General features: G+C 44.5%; 1 protein-coding gene across 2 annotated transcripts in view; it reads left to right on the forward strand.

Annotated features, from left to right (window-relative positions):
- PLXNA4 (plexin A4) overlaps positions 1-18,744 on the forward strand; it is a 403,695-nt gene that overhangs the window by 333,941 nt on the left and 51,010 nt on the right. For both annotated transcript variants that reach the window (XM_032202674.1, XM_032202682.1), the window contains exons 13-18: positions 2,862-3,013; positions 3,616-3,733; positions 8,752-8,888; positions 10,563-10,730; positions 16,442-16,535; positions 18,317-18,556. In XM_032202674.1, the coding sequence (XP_032058565.1) occupies positions 2,862-3,013; positions 3,616-3,733; positions 8,752-8,888; positions 10,563-10,730; positions 16,442-16,535; positions 18,317-18,556 (909 nt within the window). The remainder of the gene's footprint in view (positions 1-2,861; positions 3,014-3,615; positions 3,734-8,751; positions 8,889-10,562; positions 10,731-16,441; positions 16,536-18,316; positions 18,557-18,744) is intronic.

Below are 18,744 nucleotides of genomic sequence, written 5' to 3' on the forward strand. Positions count from 1 at the left end.
ATCATAATGTTTCCGCTGAGTTTCTGTGACTTTTGTCTCAAACCCACCCCTCGTTCTACAAAATAAAGGACTTCTTCTAGCAAGATGTTCCTTTTTACACTACACATCCTTTTATTCTTTGTAATGACATTAGTTATACCATCAAAAAAATCCTCTCTTGACATGCTGTGGGGTACATTCCACATACTAGCAAGTGCTTTCAAGGATAGGTGAGCCCTTATTAGCCACAGACCTACCTTACTAGACACCTACCTTACTGGAACAAGTAAAAACTACTTGATAGCAAGTTTAATAACCACACAAAGGTATCAAAACATTTCATGGGGAACTGAGTTATTTTCTAAAAAAAAAGAGTCTAATACATAGGGAAATAAAATAAAACCTTGAAATTGTGATTTAACTTTCTCTTTTCACTTTTAGTACATCTTAGGATGGTTTTGTATGATATGATGCGGTCTGCACCATTATCTAGGTATTATCTAGCCTTTCATCATCATTCATATAAAGTGTTTTGTTTTATCAGAAGGGGATTAACTGATGTCTGCGAAATAAATATTTCAAATATAAAACTTTGCTTGAATAGATACCTATTAAAGATTCAAAATAAAAATATTTTGGAATTGCCATTTTTGAGAAATAGCTCAAGTTTTCATTGCTGAGTCCCCAGCTGAGACAATCGGTATTAGTTTATCCTCGAATAGAAATTCCATTTTTATTCTTTTTTTTTTTTTTTTAAAGATATGTTCCTCATTTTCTGGATGATAACCACAAATGCCTCTCTTTTTCTGTTTCTTTTTATCCATCTTCTGCTTGTCTATCATCATCACAGGCCACACAAAGGTGAAACCTTCAGCCAACCCAAATAAATCTCATCTATCTGTTTTATGAATGTTGTGATATTTTCTTTTCAGGCTTAAGCAGTATCCCTCAGCATCTCTAGTTTGGATGAAAAGCAAAGATTTTGATGAATTTCGCTTTATGCTAATGCTTCCTTTCATGGTTTCCTACCCAGACCATTGCAGAGGACTTGTAGTGCAGAAGTTGTGTCAACACCAGACAAACCTAGAGGATCCAGCCCTTGTCATCATCTATGCTATTAAATTGTTGACATCTGTAGGCTCTCTGTATAGTCAAAGCAAAGACATAGTCGTATGGGAGGTGGTTTTTGGTACCTAATATTAAATACCCTAGAATAAAGTATCCTCTAGAGGTTCCAGGGCCTGTCTCCATTTATTAAAGATGGACTTGGCAGGACACAGGAACAGGCTGCCTGCAGAAGCTGTGGCTGCCCCATCCCTGGAAGGTTCAAGGCCAGGTTGGATGGGGCTTTGGGTGACTTGATTTAGTGGGAGGAGGATTGGAATTAGATGGGCTTTAAGGTCCCTTCCAACCCAAGCCATTCAATGCTTCTGTGATTCTACAGCCTAAAAATTAGCCTCTCGGTCAAAATTAGGCTAACTGTGGTGCCAGACTCGGGGCTGGGAAGTGGTCATGGGCCGTCCTGCTCATGCCAATGCCTCGGCTTTGCCTGCCAGTCACACTGCTAGGCAAAGGTCTAGCTGCCAGACCTGGATTCCCAGTTGGCAGGGCCATTGGCCAACGGGTACTGACCTCAGAAAGGGAATTCCCCCGTCCTCACTGCAGGGAGAGCCTTGCCAGTGCTGGCAGATGGCAGCCACGACATCCCGAATGGGCGGCAGGAAATACCCTTTGAAAGCAGCATTAGAAGATCCTTTCAGCTCGCCAGTCATATGGCAAAACATTTGGGCACCGTAAATAATTGGAAAGGCAGAAATGAGATAATTAAGGGCCGGCCCCATGATTTCCGTGCTGTTTTAATGTTGAGGAGACATCGACAAGGCTAATTTTCACCCGCCTCTGAACCAGGGTGATAGATGCAATGCAGAGTGTTCTCCCACTTACACCCCCCCTCTGCATGGGCTGGAAATATTGCGTGGAGGTAGCTTAGTGAGATGCAGTGATCCTACCCCTCTTAAAGTCTGGTGAAGGTCCAGACCGGTGAGCAAATGTCATGCACCAACCGTCACGACTGCTAAGACATCCATCCATTTAATTCTGAGGCTAAGAGACCAAGAGCAAAGAGTCTTCCACCCCACAAACACCATGTTACCATCACTGCCCTTCCACTGGACCCAGCTCTTCCATGAGGGCAGCTGGGTTTTTTTTTGGAGATGTGTTGGCACATAGCAGCTGTTGCTACTGTCCCTGTCACTGTCTGCCTGCTCTGTACATAACCTGGCACTCTGTTTCCATTGTGTCTGAGCTGTTTTGTTGTTGTTGTTGTTTTCAGATGGACATTTTCAGCTGAGTTCGTCAGCAATGTTCAATATCTTCCTCCAGACCAAATCAAAAACTCCTTGTGCTTTGGGTTTTTTGTACTTTTTGTACAGTGTCTGGCTAAAGCCACTTACATCATTTCCAGATAAATTCACTATGTCCTTTTCTTGTTCTTTCTTACTTTTTTTTTGTACCATGGCCCACTCCTGCCTTTTTGCAATTTATGTGTATAAAGTGCGGAACTCAGCTGCAACACTAGAAACTCTTGGTCCTATCTCAAAGACATTTATTTCTCTTGCTGTTTTGCAAGTAGTCTAAAGAGAAGAAATGAGATATGAGGCAGGAGGCTGGACCATGTGTGAAACAGTGCATTTACAAGGGAGCTGGACCCAGTGATATATCTGGAGTAGGTTGGTTACTTCAGTTGATCAATATTCATAACTATGAATGTCTTTAGTGGTCACAAAGAAGCCTCATACTTCCTCTTCTTTCACCCAGCAGGATGCTGATATCTTTACGTAGGTAGACTGATTATTCTCCCATTTCTCGACTTGTTTCTCCAGATCAATCCGGTGACAGGCCCTCGTGAAGGAGGGACCAAAGTGACCATCCGTGGGGAGAATCTGGGGCTGGAGTTCAGAGACATCGCATCTCACGTCAAGGTGGCTGGAGTGGAGTGCAAACCGCTGGTGGAAGGGTACATCCCAGCAGAGCAGTAAGTTGGGTGTGTGGCACACACTGGGCCACAGCACACCTACTACCAGTTATTACTACGTGTAGGGTCTTTGAGGAATTCACTCTCCTTCTTTTTCCTGAAATCCCAAGAAGATATCATTCCTCTCTAACAGCTCAGGAGCTAATAACCCATTTATTACCATATTTAGATTGCATATTTTGGGTGATATCTTTGGGTGGTTATCTATTTTTCAAATAACAGCCACCACAAGGGTGTTCAATCCCAATTTGTGGGGCAGCAGCCCCGAAAAGCAGCTTTCTCCGTGCAGAAATGATCAAGTCCTACAGCTGCAAAGCTGTCCACCAGACACAGACATGACCTCTGCCCAGAATTTGTCTGGTGAATGAAGTGAAGGTATGGTGGTTTACACCAGCTAAGTATCTGCTCAGTGCCAACAGACAAAAAGCATCATTCTTTCAAGACTAACGTAGTGCACAGTTTGGATCCTGGACTAGAAAGCAGCAGATGGATTAAGTCTACAGCCCATTCCCCAAGAATGTGGGCTGTTTCCTCTGCTTTCTTCCCACCCAGACTGCAAAACCATCTCTAAAACCCTGCCTCTGCTTCTGTTTTCTCCACAGGATAGTATGTGAGATGGGGGAGGCCAAGCCGAGCCAGCATGCTGGATTCGTGGAGATCTGTGTGGCCGAATGCAAACCCGAGTTCATGGCCAGGTCTTCACAGCTCTACTACTTCATGGTAAGATCCTGCAGGAAGATATCCTGGGCCCTGAAGGTCCTTACACCTGGTTCGTTTCTCTGTGTCCGTCTGTTCTCCTTGACTAAATTCAGCCTCTGAGCCCTTCACTGCCATCCTGAGCACTCCAAGTTGTTCATTTCCTTTTGAAAAATTTTCATGAGCAAAAATAGCTTGCTTAATTAATGTTTTAACAGTCTAATAATAGTCCAGATTATTAGTCCAGTTACAGTTAGATACAGCCACGGTCCAAATTAGTACAAAAAATCCTCATTAATAGTTAAAAGTGCTATATAGAAAAGAAAATTAAATAAAAAAGGGGGGGAAGAAAAAAAGGAAAAAAAAAAAAAAACCTTCCTGGTATCTCTCTTTTCCTTGGTGGGATGTTAGCCCTGCCAGCATCCTGAAGGTGTACAGTTCAAGGGGCCCTTGTGTAAGGTGGTCTTCTATGTGTCCAGGAGAAGCAGTGCTAGAAGCACTAGATCAGGAGGGACAAGGTGAGGCTGCGAGTGAGCTGTAAGGTATTACTGGGGCCATCTCCAGCCCCAAATATTAAAAATTTCCAAATTTTCCAAAACAGAAAGATTCCTATCGTGAGTGGCCACCTTTAGCAGGTCATCTGGAGTCTGCTCTGCTTTTAAACAGCACTCAAATTGTAACCACACTTCTCTTTTTAGAGATGCTGGTGGGTTTCATAGATTGGTGTGATACATTCTCTGTCTAGGACATCAGCTTGCAAAGCAGTCAGAGGGGATCTGGGCCTGATCCTGCACTACTACAGATGTGCAAGTTCAAAATGAAATGTTGCTTTGCCATGGTGAAAGCCTCATGGAGAGTAATAGAGCCCAGTGAATGTTGTGCATTTGACTTGTTTTGCTCCATTCTCTCCCTTTCTGTCCATCTTTCTTGCCCAAGAGACCTGCTTATTCCTTTTAAGACCCCTTGCTGGGGACAGGCAAGCATTGACTGGCCTTGCTCTGTGCAGATTGTGAAGGTCTGAGATGAGAGGGTCTCTTTGTTTCCATCAGATTCTCTCAACTCCTGCAAGGGAATGGGCCTTTTCTAAAATAATTCACATGCCCAAGTATCTTTTTATGGTAAAGGGAACTAGTAATGAATGCAAATCTCTCAGATTTCCCCCTTGAGCTACAGAGATCTCTGTATTTTCCAATGTCACTCAGGTGCTACAGTGGTTGGGGCACAGAGATGCCTCAAGAGGTGGCCCCCACCATGCCGACAGAAGGGCTCTTTCCAAGACATTACACTTCAGCACGTCACCTTTGCTACTCTTGGAATTACTATCTGACTTTGATCATCCGTGTCCATCTGTGACAGCTTTTCCCTTTGCTTGCTGGCTTTCCGGCTGCCAGCTCTCCCAGCCGTGCATGAGCATGAAGCCAACAGGGTTTTCTCTGCTGCATACCTTGATACCTTTGTGCTAGACAGAATAAAACACCGGTGCTCCCCAGCCTGCCCATCATACGTCCTCTCCCGTGTCCACTGCTTTCGTAGCAGGAGCTGTGTTCATTGGCGTGGCTTGGCTCCCTCCCATATTCTGCCAGGAGAGTAGAGATGTTGTTGCACACACTGCACACCTTGGCATCTGGCAGTGGTGGGTGGCAGCTTTACAGGGAGGAAGATGTTTGAGAGCTACGGCAGGGCATCTCACGGGAGTTAAATGCCACTTCCTGACGCATAGCAAATCCTCTGGAAATTACTTTTGCAAAAGGTATGAAGCCAAGCAAGGTCAAACCTGGCCGATAGTTTCAGCCTCCCCCTCTCCTGCGAGAAATTCAAAGCTGATGCTTTGAATTCAACAGAATCCTTAATTTCGGTGCTTTAAAAAAGAGGCAGTTTAATTTAGAGATGCTAGAACAGTTCTTCCCAACGTTTCTAACCAGAACTTTTGAATTCAAAATGCTGTTAGTTTGTTTTTAACTGGTCTGTGATCAAAAATGCAAATTGCATTAGAGAGTTCAGTAAGCCAAAAGGGAAACAAACCTTTTGGTTGCAGGCTGAAATTAAATTTATGATGATCTAAATGAAAATCGTTTCTTTTTTTTTTCTTTCTCTTTTTATGTTACTTAATTTGTTGCTATGATTTTATTGCTATTGTCTTTCAATCCAAGAAATTTTACCTTTTCTTTTTTTCTTCTTCCTTTTTCTTTTTTTTTTCCCAAATCAGATTCTGAATTGAGTTGATATTCTGTCTCTGGCTCAGTGCAGGTGCTGTGGGGTGATCTGGTTGTTTTTCTTCTGGACCTGCTCCTATAATCCTTGTTCCAGGAGAGCATTTTGAGCATATCTCCCTATTACTTTGGGTTGAGAGGGGGCTCCATGCTGCCCCTCCTGCTGCTGCCATTGACCTAATAGAAAGGACAACGGGGTGCACAAGCTGCCTGTGGGCCATGTCTTGCTCTGCCCTTGTCCTCAGGAGGAATTACCTGGGAACCAAGGTCTTGATGTGCACCATGAGGTCAATTTAGACACAGCTCTGAGGGCAGCTTCTCTGCCGACAGCTTATGCCAAGGAGGTAGAAGAGGCAAGTAAAAGGTTGGGGAGCAGAGGAAAGTGGTCAAATCCCTAGAAAGATATAGGAGATTTTCTGAATTCCTCTTTCCCTCACTGTCACTGCCCACTTCAGCCTGTTGCAGATCCACTAGACCCCCGTGCATTTTCCATCACCTTTCACCAGCCAGGAGATGGTGAACAGTCTGGAGGCTGAGTTTTACTGCAAACACGCTGTGCAATATTTATGAACGCCACTGTAAATAATTAATGGTTTATCACAACTTGGAAAGCTCAGCCACAAAGCCTTTTGTAAGATCGGCATGAGATACATCGGTGCTTTGCCAAGGAGCATCGCTGATGTAATTTGGGTCTGCAAGAACCCTGAATTGAGCATGGCCGTTTTATCAGCTATTGAGGAGAAGGGCAGATGTGCCCATCAAGGACTGGGACAAGGGATTTGGGTCTTTGACTCAAATGTCCTGCTGTGGTTAGTAAAGTAGCTACTATTGCTGGGCAGTTGTGTGCCACCAAGCTGGCAATTCTCAACCCATTTTTTATGGATGGGAAGTCATCTCCCAGCAGCAAGCTCATGGGCAGTCACAACTTGTATTTGAATAACGGCTATCAATGAGGAAGAGGAGTTGCCATCACAGCACGAGGCAGTACCCTAAAGATAAAGAAACACAACATACCGAAGACCCAGCTCTTTTTGCACCTTGTATCCCAATAACACCTGCTGGAGAATATTCTTAGACAAGTGTAAAAAATAGGGCACTTCTTGTTTCTTTCTTCTTGTACGTCCTCCCAACCTTCAGAAACTGATAAGTGAGCAACTTCTCGAGGCAAAACAGTTTTAAATTCACCATGTCAGAAACAGGCAAGTGTGAACACAAGAAAAGTCCAGCTCTGTCAATATTTTTTTTTTCTACTGGTCAGTATCTCTGATTTTGGAGTTCAGCTCTGTCTCCAAGCAGTAACTTCATTTTGAACAAAAGCAAAGTGGAAACTTTGCCGCTGTTTTTCAAAATGATTAGCCATAAGGGCACAAGAACGGAGGGAGTTTCGTGTGTGTGAAAGGGGGAGCTCTGATGTGTCAGGCAGTTTTATGAACGGAGATTAATGGTCTCCAAAGCTCAATAAGGTGACTGCATGATGTACCTGCTCATTCGGAGATGTTGAGGAGAGCTTCAAGCATTTGTGTCATCATTCTTAGAGAGGAAAAAAAGAAAAAAAAAAAAAAAAAACACCTTCATTTAAATGCATATAGTGGCTTTTCACTTGGGACTGAGTGGAAAGTTTTTCTATTAAAATGCAAATGAAAGAATAAACTGTAACTCCAAATTTCTCCCTGAAAATGGATGTCTCCTCTCTGCATTGTGGTAACAGGGTGATCTGTGCCTTCAGAGTACAAGCATTTTATCTTGCTTTTGGGAAGAATAGAGAGTAAGAAGGCAAGAAAAAGGTTTGAGATTTGGGGCCTCTAAAGGAATTATGCCCTCTTTTTGATATATTAATGCAATACTGTGTTATGTTTGGAAAAGAGGCTGAGACAATCAGCAGAAACAGAAAAAAAAATGTTCATATGGGCAGTGCTCTTCTTTCTTGTGGCTGTAGTATTTCAGAGCACACCTTAACATGAGTGACGCTGTGCAGCATTAGTGCAGGACACAAATGCAGTACAAGACTGTTTCAGAGTCAAAGTCTGAAAAGAGAGATAAAGAGAAAGACCTGGGGTCGCGTGGTGTGCCCATGGGAGAGACAGAACACAAGCTCCCAGCTTTGGGACTACAGGACGGTCAGCTCTCTTCCTTCCCAGAGAAAAGGCTGTGAGCACAGGGAAATTTTTAGGCATCCTCCTAAGCTGTACAGCAGGTCCTCTACCCATGGTAGATCAATAACCTTTAGAGTAATCTTAAAATCATAGAATCATTTAGGTTTGAAAAGACCTAAGATCGTCAAGTCCAACAGTTAACTTAGCACTACCAAGCCTACCACTGAACCATGTCCCTAAGCACCTGCTGGCTTTTATCACTTGTGAGCTCTGCAGTTTTCTCCAGAGGCAAAGGGCCACCATTAAGATCAAACAAGGCAGTGTGAGATCCAGCTTATCTTGCAAAAGTGGTGTTGCACAATAGCAAAAAATCTCCTGAGCTCTATCAAATGGGCAGCGGAGATGGGAGGTCGTGGCTGCAGCTGATTCAGGCATGGAACTGACTTTGGAAGCACACAGTATTTCCTAGTGGGTATAAGGGCAGGCCTTATTTTGCAAAGTGAAACCAGACTGGGGTTAAGTCTGAGTTCATCTCACCAAAGTCAGCATTCAAGCAGTTTCTATTAAAGGACTGGAGTCATTCAATTCTCCTCTTTTAGCAGGAAAATATGGGCATCTTCTGAAGTTCACCTAACGTGGCTAACCCCCTGGGTGCGCCTACCTTTCTCCAGCACTAAAAAGAGAGAGGGAAGGTATCTTTGTTATTCTGTGTTTTCAGCATCACCCTTTGCTTTTACAGACTCTGACACTCTCTGATCTCAAGCCGAAGCGGGGACCCGTGTCGGGTGGCACCCAGGTGACAATTACGGGCAACAACCTCAACGCAGGCAGCAATGTCATCGTGACCTTTGGGAGACAACCCTGCCTCTTCTACAGGTACAGAGGAGTCCTTCCTACCTTGTATACCTCAACCTGAAAGATGTGAGCAATCGCAGACAGGAGACTTCTCCTGCAGCCCAAACACCCTTTCCTTCGAGTGACTTTTTTGCTTATAACCATGTCTATTCTGCCATGGAAAAGAGCATTCTGCTCTGTGCTCCATCAGCACAACTGCACTGTGCATGTTTTTGTTTTTTGGGGGAGAACAGTATTTATTTCATTATTTTGATTGGTATTTGATGGGCTTTTTCCATGGCCCCTTGTCAAATTTCACTGCAATTCTCCATGGTCCCATGTTTTGCTACTTGCTCTGAGGGTACATAATTTAAAAGATTCATTTTCATGTCCCTACTTTAGAAGAGGCAAAAAAAAAGAAAATCTGACAACACCAATTTGAAGTATTAAAACACCTCCCTGTTAGCCTAGAATAGTCCCATGGTGCTAAGAAATGGATGACTTGCAGCGTTTCAGCTCGGGGTTGGCTTCTGTTCAATTGCAGTTCAGAGAGGCTTAATGTCAGTGTTACCTGCTGAATGTTCCCTGATCCCTGTGAGAATGAACCTAAATCCAGTTCCCAGGGGCTCCTGCAGCTCCAAACTACCCAGTGCAATGCACTTTGCTGCCAGTATTGGTGGAAGCTCAAGACAAAGTTGGCACAATTTCTCCCTGCTTCTCCTTGGCAGAAGAAGGGTCCATTCAGAGGGGACCTGGGACCAAGGTCTTGGGGCAAACTGCTTCCCTCTCCAGGATGCTGGAATCCTCTTTAGCTGCCTGTCAGGACTGTGGCGTGATTTAACATCTATAATTCAGGAGGGTGAAGTCACAGCTTGTGATTTAAAAGGCCAAACGGGAACCACAGCTGCTTGGAGTTGCTTACTAAAGAGACTGGGGAGTTTTAGAAGGCATTGACAATGCTTGGACTTTTGATGAAATTTGAAGAGCACCTGGAGGGTGAATGCCATGCTGCAAGGGAAGGATGAACCCTTCTTCATCTTTCTAGGGATATAAGATGAATCTGTGTCACAAATCACAGTGCTGGGAAGGCTGGGGGTGTCTGGGGACTGAATTTTTGGCTCTTTATGGAAGGCAATGCCACTGCAAAATTCAGACCTGGAGCTGGTTTTGAGCCAGTCCCCAAAGGAAGACTTTTATGCGGAATCCATTTTAAGTAAAACCATAAAATTCTTCCCACTACATTAGCACTTCCCATGCAGAAGTCTCAGGCATGTTGCAAACTGCAGTTAAACAAGCCTTACAGTCCTAATGCAAAGTCAACTTTATTATCCCAGACTGGATAGCTGAGGTGCAAACACCCCCTTTTACGAGCTGCTGCTGCATGTGCCTGCAGGCAGGAAGGAAACATCCATCATGTATTTAATCGCACAGAAACATTTCTGGAGAGAGGTCTGGTTTGGACTTCCCTCGGGATTCGGTTTATATTCTGAGACCTGAGTAAAGGTGGCTCTTGTGGTTTTGTTTAAACCAGTGAAAAGGCAATGTCACTTCCTCAGCTGAACGTGTCACACTGTTCCCAGCATATTCCTGAAGCAGCAAGCTTCTCCACTTCACAGGGAATAGGCTAAGGTCAGAGGACTTAAGCTGGGCTGTTATTGGCACTATTGATTTGCTGCTGGCAGAGCCTGGTTTACATTTATTCGCTTCTGCTCACAGGAGATCCACCAAACATATTGTCTGTAACACCACTGCCTCGGACGAAGGCTTTGAGAAGGTGAAGGTGTCTGTGAGGGTGGACAAGGCCAAGATACATCAGGAGCTGCAGTACGAGTATGTGGAGGATCCAACCATCCTGAGGATTGAGCCTGAGTGGAGCATCTTCAGGTGAGCATCCCAGGAACGCACCCTACCAGCTTCCCTCATTTTCTCCTGCAGCACTGGTATGTTTGTGATGGTCTTTGATATAGGAAAGTGCTTTCCAAGATTCCACTTCCAGATCCCAAGAACCATGAGAGCTGGTGGACTTGCCTCTTAGGAAGACAATAAATGCCAGCAAAGCTCTCTGTATTCACTGTAGCACTTTGGATTTCCATAGCTGTGTGCAATCCTGGGAGAAAATTTCCAAAGAGCCTTGTGAGGGATGGGCAGGAGCCATGTTCTTTCTCAAAATAAGCTTGGTGCGGTCCAAAGCAAAATGAACCTTCATTAGCAGACTACAGCTTCCTTGCTGGCTTAATGCAGCAAAATCTCACCAGAAGCTTGCCCTGGGGACTTCATGTTTTAATTACAAAGGCAGGTACAGCAGGTCTCCAGCCTGATGTTGAAGCTCTTTACTGCAGCTTGGTGTTCATCTCCAGTACCCAGATACTCCCTCAGAGGTATCACAGTCCCCTGGAGCTGTTGTGTTCCTAAAGGCTGCAATTCTTTTTTCCTGGTCATGGCTATGTTTTGGGTCCCTTTGGGCTGGGTCCAATTTTTTTTTTTTTTATTGTGACAGGACCAGTCAAATATCCATTAGCCTCTTAGACCCAGACATAAACATCATGACTGTGCTAAGAGAAGGGAATAGTCCTTGGGTTTGAAAGCAATTCCCACCTTCTCACAGCTTTAGTGTACCTGGTGGCTTAGGAATAAATATTGCTTGTTTGACTATCATGCCTGAAAACCCCAAGGCCGTCTCCTGAGATGAAATACAAAGGGAGCCCAGATCCCTGCCCCATCAAAGGGTCTTCCTCCTTTCTAGGCATCCCTTTTGCTCTTCGGCTCATTGATGCTGCTTTAGTGAATTCAGAAGTTTTGTGATGTGTCTGAGAACAGCATTTGCTCTGGTTGTGGAAGGCATCAAAGTGTTACCCAAATGCTCTCTGAATCCTGCAGAAATGGTCTCAGAAAGAGGAAATAGACATTAAATGCACTGGTATTTCCTTGAAAAGATACAAAATAAGAAATCTTAGTGTCCCTTCATTCATCCACTTCAGCTCTCTGCTCCCCTGTCAAACTGGACTGATTGGAGTATCTGGGGATTAGGAGCAGGACTCGTAAATCCCCTCAGTTCAGCTCCCCTCCAGAAGATGTTTTCACAAATCAATTAGTGCCTTTAATTACCATGAGGGAATTTACCGATTTAGCCGGATTGAATCTTTACACGTTGGGCTCGGAGCTTTAGTGTCTGGATTTTCCATTTGGAGGTTTTATTTTCAGTCAGAGTTCAGGTTATCAGTGAAATGAGAAATCGCTTTACTCCCTTCCTTATTAAAGTGAGTTTAGTGCTGCTTAAAAGGTGTAAGATTGACAGCCCAGGAGAGTGAATTCCCCTTTTATCCCCAGGAAAGTTACAGAACGGGGCCCTTCCTTCTCCTGGCTTCAGGCCTGGCTGGGAGGTGAGAGGAGAAGCTCTCCAGAGCCTCTTTGCTCCCTGGTTTCTCTTCTGAAGCTCCCAGCAAGAGACAAAGAAACAGCCAAGGAGAGGCTGGAGGTGGAATGGCCAAGCTTTGCCTGGCCCTGAAGGGCATCCCTTTGCTTTCTGCCACAGATCTCCCATCCTCCTCCCAGCATAAAGCAAACTAAGAGGAAGAGGTGCTTGTTTCATAGGTGCCAGCTTGTTTGCAGGGTGTGTAGCTGCTAGGGTGGATGACTGGGACTCTGTCTCATCATTCAGGTACAGCCTCTGGCTTTTATTCTCTTTGGTATCTCTAAAATAGAAAGCATCCACTTCATCACTAGCAGGAGACTAATTTTAACCAGATCTACCCATTGCACCTCTGCCTTTGCGCCCTTTCTTTTGCACTTTCGAATTATTTTGAATTATAACCTTGGAGGGGGGTGCAGAGAAAGAAGATGCAGTATCCAGGATTCCCTCTGTGGTTCAGGGTGTCTGAGACCATTTTTTGGACTGTCATTGTTTAAGCCGTGGAGCTCCATACTGAGGTTGTAATGGAGACAGAGCAAGGCATCCACAGAGAGCTGGATAAAAGTGCAGCCAGCTCAGCTACTGGGAATCAAACAAGAAATAAGTTAGACGAGAGACATGTGGATCTGGAGATAGACCGAGGAGGTTCTTCCTTGCTATATTTGTTATGCAGTATGATTCATTACAGCAAATCTCTGATTCATCACTCCTGGCTGTGGGGCTAAGCTGTTTTGAGGGATAGATGATTGCTACTAAACCAGCTTTGCAAAATTAGTGAATGAATGTACCCAGACTGGCTTAAAACCTTCTCAAGTGCCATTTTCCAAGACAATAAAGAAAAGATTACTGCTAATTTACTCACATAGCCAAAAAAAATGAGTCACGCTGGGCTGGCAGGTACCTGGAATTTTATAAGGCTCCATTAATACATTTGATCTGGGTTTGATTTGAATTACGTCCAGCAATTATCCAAGTCTGCAGAGAGAAAATTACGCTTAGAGCTTTTGGGACCAAAAAAAAAAAAAAAAAAAGAGTTAAATTAAGAAAGCTCTTAGTCTTAGCGCCTCTGACATTTTGCTGAGGAGTGTCTGTCACTACTCTGATCTGGGTGAGAAGTGTCTACAGTTGGGCATTCACCCACAGCCGCAGAAGGCAATGGCTACCAGTTTTCACATGAAGGCAAACAGCAGCTGAATTTGCTGGATTTGCAAGCCGGAGTGAGTTTTCAGGTGATGTCTTCAGTGAACAGAATTGCTTTGGCTTTTTTTATTATTATTATTACTTATTTTTTTTCAGAGAGAAGGCCCCTCTCTGATCCTCTGCTGTAGCTTTGCTTTATAAGTGTGGTTGGAGCCTGCAAGCTCAATTTCCAAAACAAATACAGAATTTTTAACACGTGGTTTAAAAACTGTGTGCACAGACTTGGTTGATTAAATAAAAGGATTTATTTATATATACACACACTCATATATAGATATGTATATATGCACACACATTTGATATGTCTGGAACACATAAAACTGTTGAGTAAATATACAAAATCCCTTCTAGTCTGAATCAGCAGAGATTCGTAAAAATAATAAATACTAATTAAAATAATAAAGGCCAACAGCCAAAAGTCCAGAAGAAGCAGGACAATGGAGAAACAAAATTTTGCTTTATGCCCTTCTCCTCTGGTTCTTGACAAGCCAGGTCTCCCTGGATGATGTCAGGAACACTTAGCGTGAAGTTGCATTTTCGGGAGGGTGTATTTTTCTCTGTAAGGAAGGGATGGGAAGCTCTCTTGTGAATAAGCACTTGAGGTACTCTGCAGAACTCAAAGCATGGTCCCAAAGCATGGTCCATAAATCAGTCTGTACAGCCTTTTCTTGCAAGACCATAAGGAATCTCTCAGAGAAGTATCACAGGAGCACCTGCAGGGAGTTACTGTTGTGACAATGCTCATGGGTAGAGCTCATGGCTTCGCCACAAGCTATTGAGAAAGATTTGGGGTTTGTGGTCAGAGCTATGATGACACCTTTGCTATGCTGGGGTTTAGAAAAAAAAAAGTGTCTCCTTGTTTTGAAAAGATTTTATTTTATTTTTTTATACCTTTTATTGCAATGAAGCCGCTGTCCTCACACCACCTTTCCTGCACCTATTCTTAAGATGATTTCAAATTTACAGGGTTCTTGGTCAAAGTCATGTTTAAACTAGTAAATACTTAATTCAGGGCTATCCTTGGACCTGAAGCCAGCTAGCTTGCATAGCCCCCGTCCATACCATCAAATAATCTTTCTGCTTGAAATGCAGTATAGCTTCATCCTTTCTGATTATTGGGAGTGCTCCCTGGCCCTTGCCATGCCTTAAACATGAGCAGGCATTGCCTGGGAGGGTAGTAAGGCAGTTTAAATCAAGCCAGGGTACTGCTAACAGCTTAAAACCATGAATGGCCACCATGGTGGTGTCCTGGCTGGTGTCCTGGCCCTGTTTGGGCTATCAGGGTAGAAGCAGCTAGAAGGGCTGAAGCACAGTCCCAGCTAGCTGCAGCCAGCTCTCTGACACCTGATAGCCACACTGCTGAGCAGAGGTGTATATCTGCCTTAATTCCTACCTACCTCATCTGTTTAATAATAAAACATAAATGGGGAACATGCAAAACAAAAGTTAAAACTGGGAGAGATTTGTTGACCAGCCTAGGTTTCTGCCTTACAGTTTATTTATTCCCTGGTGTTTTCTCCGGTCTCATTTGTAATGCACTTGTTTCACATTTCATGCATGTAGAGGTTTACCTAGAGGCAGGAAAGGGATGCTGGGCTTTCTTTTCCCAGTGCCTCATAAATCCAGCTGATTTCTGCATGGCTTTCCCTCCCATTCTCAGCAAAGGGCTCCAGGAAATAATTTGAAGCCTGGACGGTTTCCAAGGGGAGTTACAGATGCAGGTGCTGAAACAGATGAGAATGCTCCTCATCCCTGGGAAACCTTCAGCTCCGTAGCAGAGACTGGGCATTGATGATGTTTCCTCACCCTCCCTTGGCTGTCTGAGCCCTGAGAGCTGAGGTTTTTGCTTTCTCAGATAACTCTTCCCCATCCAGCCCTTGCACCACGTTCCCCCTGCAGCGGGCACCCATGGGCTGCAAGGGGAGAGCTGACCCTTGCAGAGAAGCGCTGCTTTGCTTTGGGATGGCCAAACCTGCCTGTGGTGAACCCTTCCCCTCCATGCAGAGTTCAAAGCCAACCCACACATTTATTCCTACTGAGGCCTGTGAATGCCCCTTTGCACTTTCCTTCCTCCCTCTCCTACACGCAAGAGGCAAGGGAATGGAAAGAGGGTTGAAAGCTGTTTCCTTCTGGTGCGTCTGACTGCAGGGAATGAAAAAGGCTCTGTCTCCATTTCCCCTTCTTACGCTGGGCTGAGGGAGATGTTATAAAAGCAATAACATCAACTAAATGTAGGGTCATGGCTTGTATGAATCAACTTTCTCAGGAAATCACATTTTGGCTGAGCAAAAGGACAGAGAGATTAGAAATCTCTACTCTGTCAAATGTTGGTGCTACACATTTTGCAGAGCATATCTGCTTGGTTCACTAAATGAAGCCAAGCAAATGCCTTATTCAGACCAAGAGTGAAGACTTTGGCTCCGTTTCTTCTAGACGTGGTGGGACTGGGTTCCCTGGCAGCACTGAAGTAGGTGTCTCCATGAAGTGGCATTTCCTTACTCAGAATGATGATTTCTGTAGCAAGTTTAATATGAAAGACACAGATACAGACCCCAAACAAGGCAGAACTGAATCCTCAAGGGTTGTTTGCACTGGACGGTTTTTATAAGTTTTTTTTTAAGCTCCCTTATTTACACGGTGTAGAAGATACCATCCATGGACCATTCTGAAAAGCCTCTTCTAGATTTCCTCCTCATTGCCAAAGTTGTGATTGCTGAGTCCTGACAATGAGGAGCACACAGATGCTGATTGATGTGTCAGTTTTGGCAAGCATGCAGTTTTACTTCTTTCTCCATCTATAAATTAATGAAAAAATCCTACTTGGTTTGCTTCACTTTGCTTAGTGTTCTTTCCTAGAGGTCTGTGAGATGTGGTCAAGCACTTTGCAATAAATATTTAGGAAAACAGACATCCCACTGCTGGTTTAATATCAGGACTGGCATGTATTAGATGGGTTTATGCTTTTCTTTCATTCCATCTCCTCTAGTGGCAACACCCCAATTGCTGTGTGGGGAACTCACCTAGACCTGATCCAGAACCCCCAGATCCGGGCAAAGCACGGTGGAAAGGAGCACGTCAACGTGAGTATTGCTGCTGGGCTGGGGACTGCATGAGAAATGTCCAGGGTGGTGGCAGAGGCTGCTGAACAGTTGTGGAAGCTGAAATCTGCTGTTGCATCCAGAAAAAAGGGCATGGCTTCCTTTAAGATTATCCCATCCTCTCTGCAAAGGAGCACTGGACCAAGGAGGGAACAGAGAGAGGAGTCCTTCAGCTCCTGGTCTCTGCTGAGCCTGATTCTTCTCTTGCCTCGAGGATACCTGTCCTCTCTCTTGTCCTACGTACATCTGATGCTATTTATTATCCATGCCTATTCATACACAGACCCAAATTCAGGGTGTGCTGGGAGCAGAAGGGACTGTGTATAGATGTACTCTTTAGTACTACTCTGTCCTTTCCCTGACCCATTTGGCACCCTGCAGAAGTGTATCCGGGGTTAATCAGCTACATTTACAGCCCAACTCAACTCTCGGTGACCAGTTGCCTCATGAACAATGCTGAAACTGTGGGAGATCCAAAAAGAAAATACAGGAATAGAGGGTAAATTAATGCAGAAAGCCTGCAGTCTGCAAATGGAGAGATTTAAATTTTGGTCTTACCCCAACTCCGCTGTGAACTCTGCTGTGTCGCCCTTCATAAAGCCAAATCCAAAGCAATCTTGTCACCTCTCACATCCCATCAGATTCAGGAAATGCCTTTTGATGTTGGTTTCTGGTCTGATGTAAATCTTGGTGGGCAATCTTCCAGGCCCTTGTGAACTATGGGAAAACCCCGGTCCAGTTTATTATGTATGTATGTAGGTATGCTTTGGTAATGTGTCGTATTTCTGGGCACAGCACGGCCAAACACTTCTCAAGCTTGCTGCAGAATTAGAAGCCTGCAAGGCTTCATCACATTCTTCCTGCAGACTCCAGCTCTTACATGACACGACAGAGTCGAACAATTAAGCCATTGTGCACTTGATGAAGCCTATTCATCATCTTACACGTGCTCGTGACGAACTGCCCACCAGTTTGGCACTGGAAGTGCTCTGGTGCCTTTTGGTGCTCAAAGCCTGGTGGTGTCTGGTGAGACCAGGATACACTGTGCTAGGAACCATGTCATAGAAAGGTGAAAGCTCAGATCCTGAAAATGAATCAGACGTAATTTCTAGGGGCTTAAAATGGGAGTCAGGTATAATAGCCTTTTGCAATCTATTACCCTTTATCAGATATTCAAAAAAGTAGGTTTTTGTAGTCAGGTTTGGAACTGAATTTCAGTGTGTCCTGAAAGTTACCCCACTGTCTTCTCCACTCCAGCTTGCTGGGCATCATTTCTTGTAGCTGGCTGTGCAAACAGGAATATCCTGGACACAATTGAGCATGCATTGCACATGCATTTGTGGAATGATCTTTAGAGGGTGAGAGTTAACTGCAGGACGGTTGTGGAGCTTTGATGAACTTCCACCTTCCAATAAATAGATAAATAAATAATAATAAAGTGTAACTACTTATTTCAAAAGGAAAGAAAAACTGGCAATCCCAGAGGCTGAACTCCCTCAGAGCAGAGGTACAGGGTGCTCAGTTGCAATACAAACTGTTCTAACACCAGTCCCAGCAAATCTTTCCTAATCCCTCCCTTGATTGCTTGATGGGTTTGGGGTGTGCTTTGAAGCAGCAAAGCATCAGTTGGCCTCTTGATAACCATGGAGGTCTGCTCCTCAGTGTCCTCTGCTAGGCTGGCATTTCCTTGGGAGGTATCAGCCCTCCAGCAGAGCTGGAGGCATTGTCCATAAACTCTCCTTGTGTTGGGTTTCTCTCCCCAGAACTGTGAGGTGCAGAACAGCACGGAGATGACCTGCCAGGCTCCAGCACTGGCTGTTGACCCCAATCACCAGTCTGAGCTAGCTGAGCGCCCAGAGGAGTTCGGCTTCATTCTCGACAACGTGCAGTCCCTGCTGATCCTCAACAAAACCAACTTCACCTACTACCCAAACCCGGTCTTTGAGGTTTTCAATCCCTCGGGGATCCTGGAACTGAAGCCAGGAAGTCCGATCATACTGAAGGTGAGGTGGGGACCAAAGATGGGATGAGGATGGTCAAAAACATGCTGCCTGTGGTCTTTCTGTGTCTGCTAGCACCCCACTAATCACAGTGGCATCCCCAGAGATTTTCTTCACTCTTTACACCCATCTTATCGCATCATATCAGAGTCACCATCAGCAAACACTGCACCAATCACTGCTCAGCATCT

The sequence above is a fragment of the Aythya fuligula genome, chromosome 1, assembly GCF_009819795.1.
Source record: "Aythya fuligula isolate bAytFul2 chromosome 1, bAytFul2.pri, whole genome shotgun sequence".
NCBI classification, from domain to species: domain Eukaryota; kingdom Metazoa; phylum Chordata; class Aves; order Anseriformes; family Anatidae; genus Aythya; species Aythya fuligula.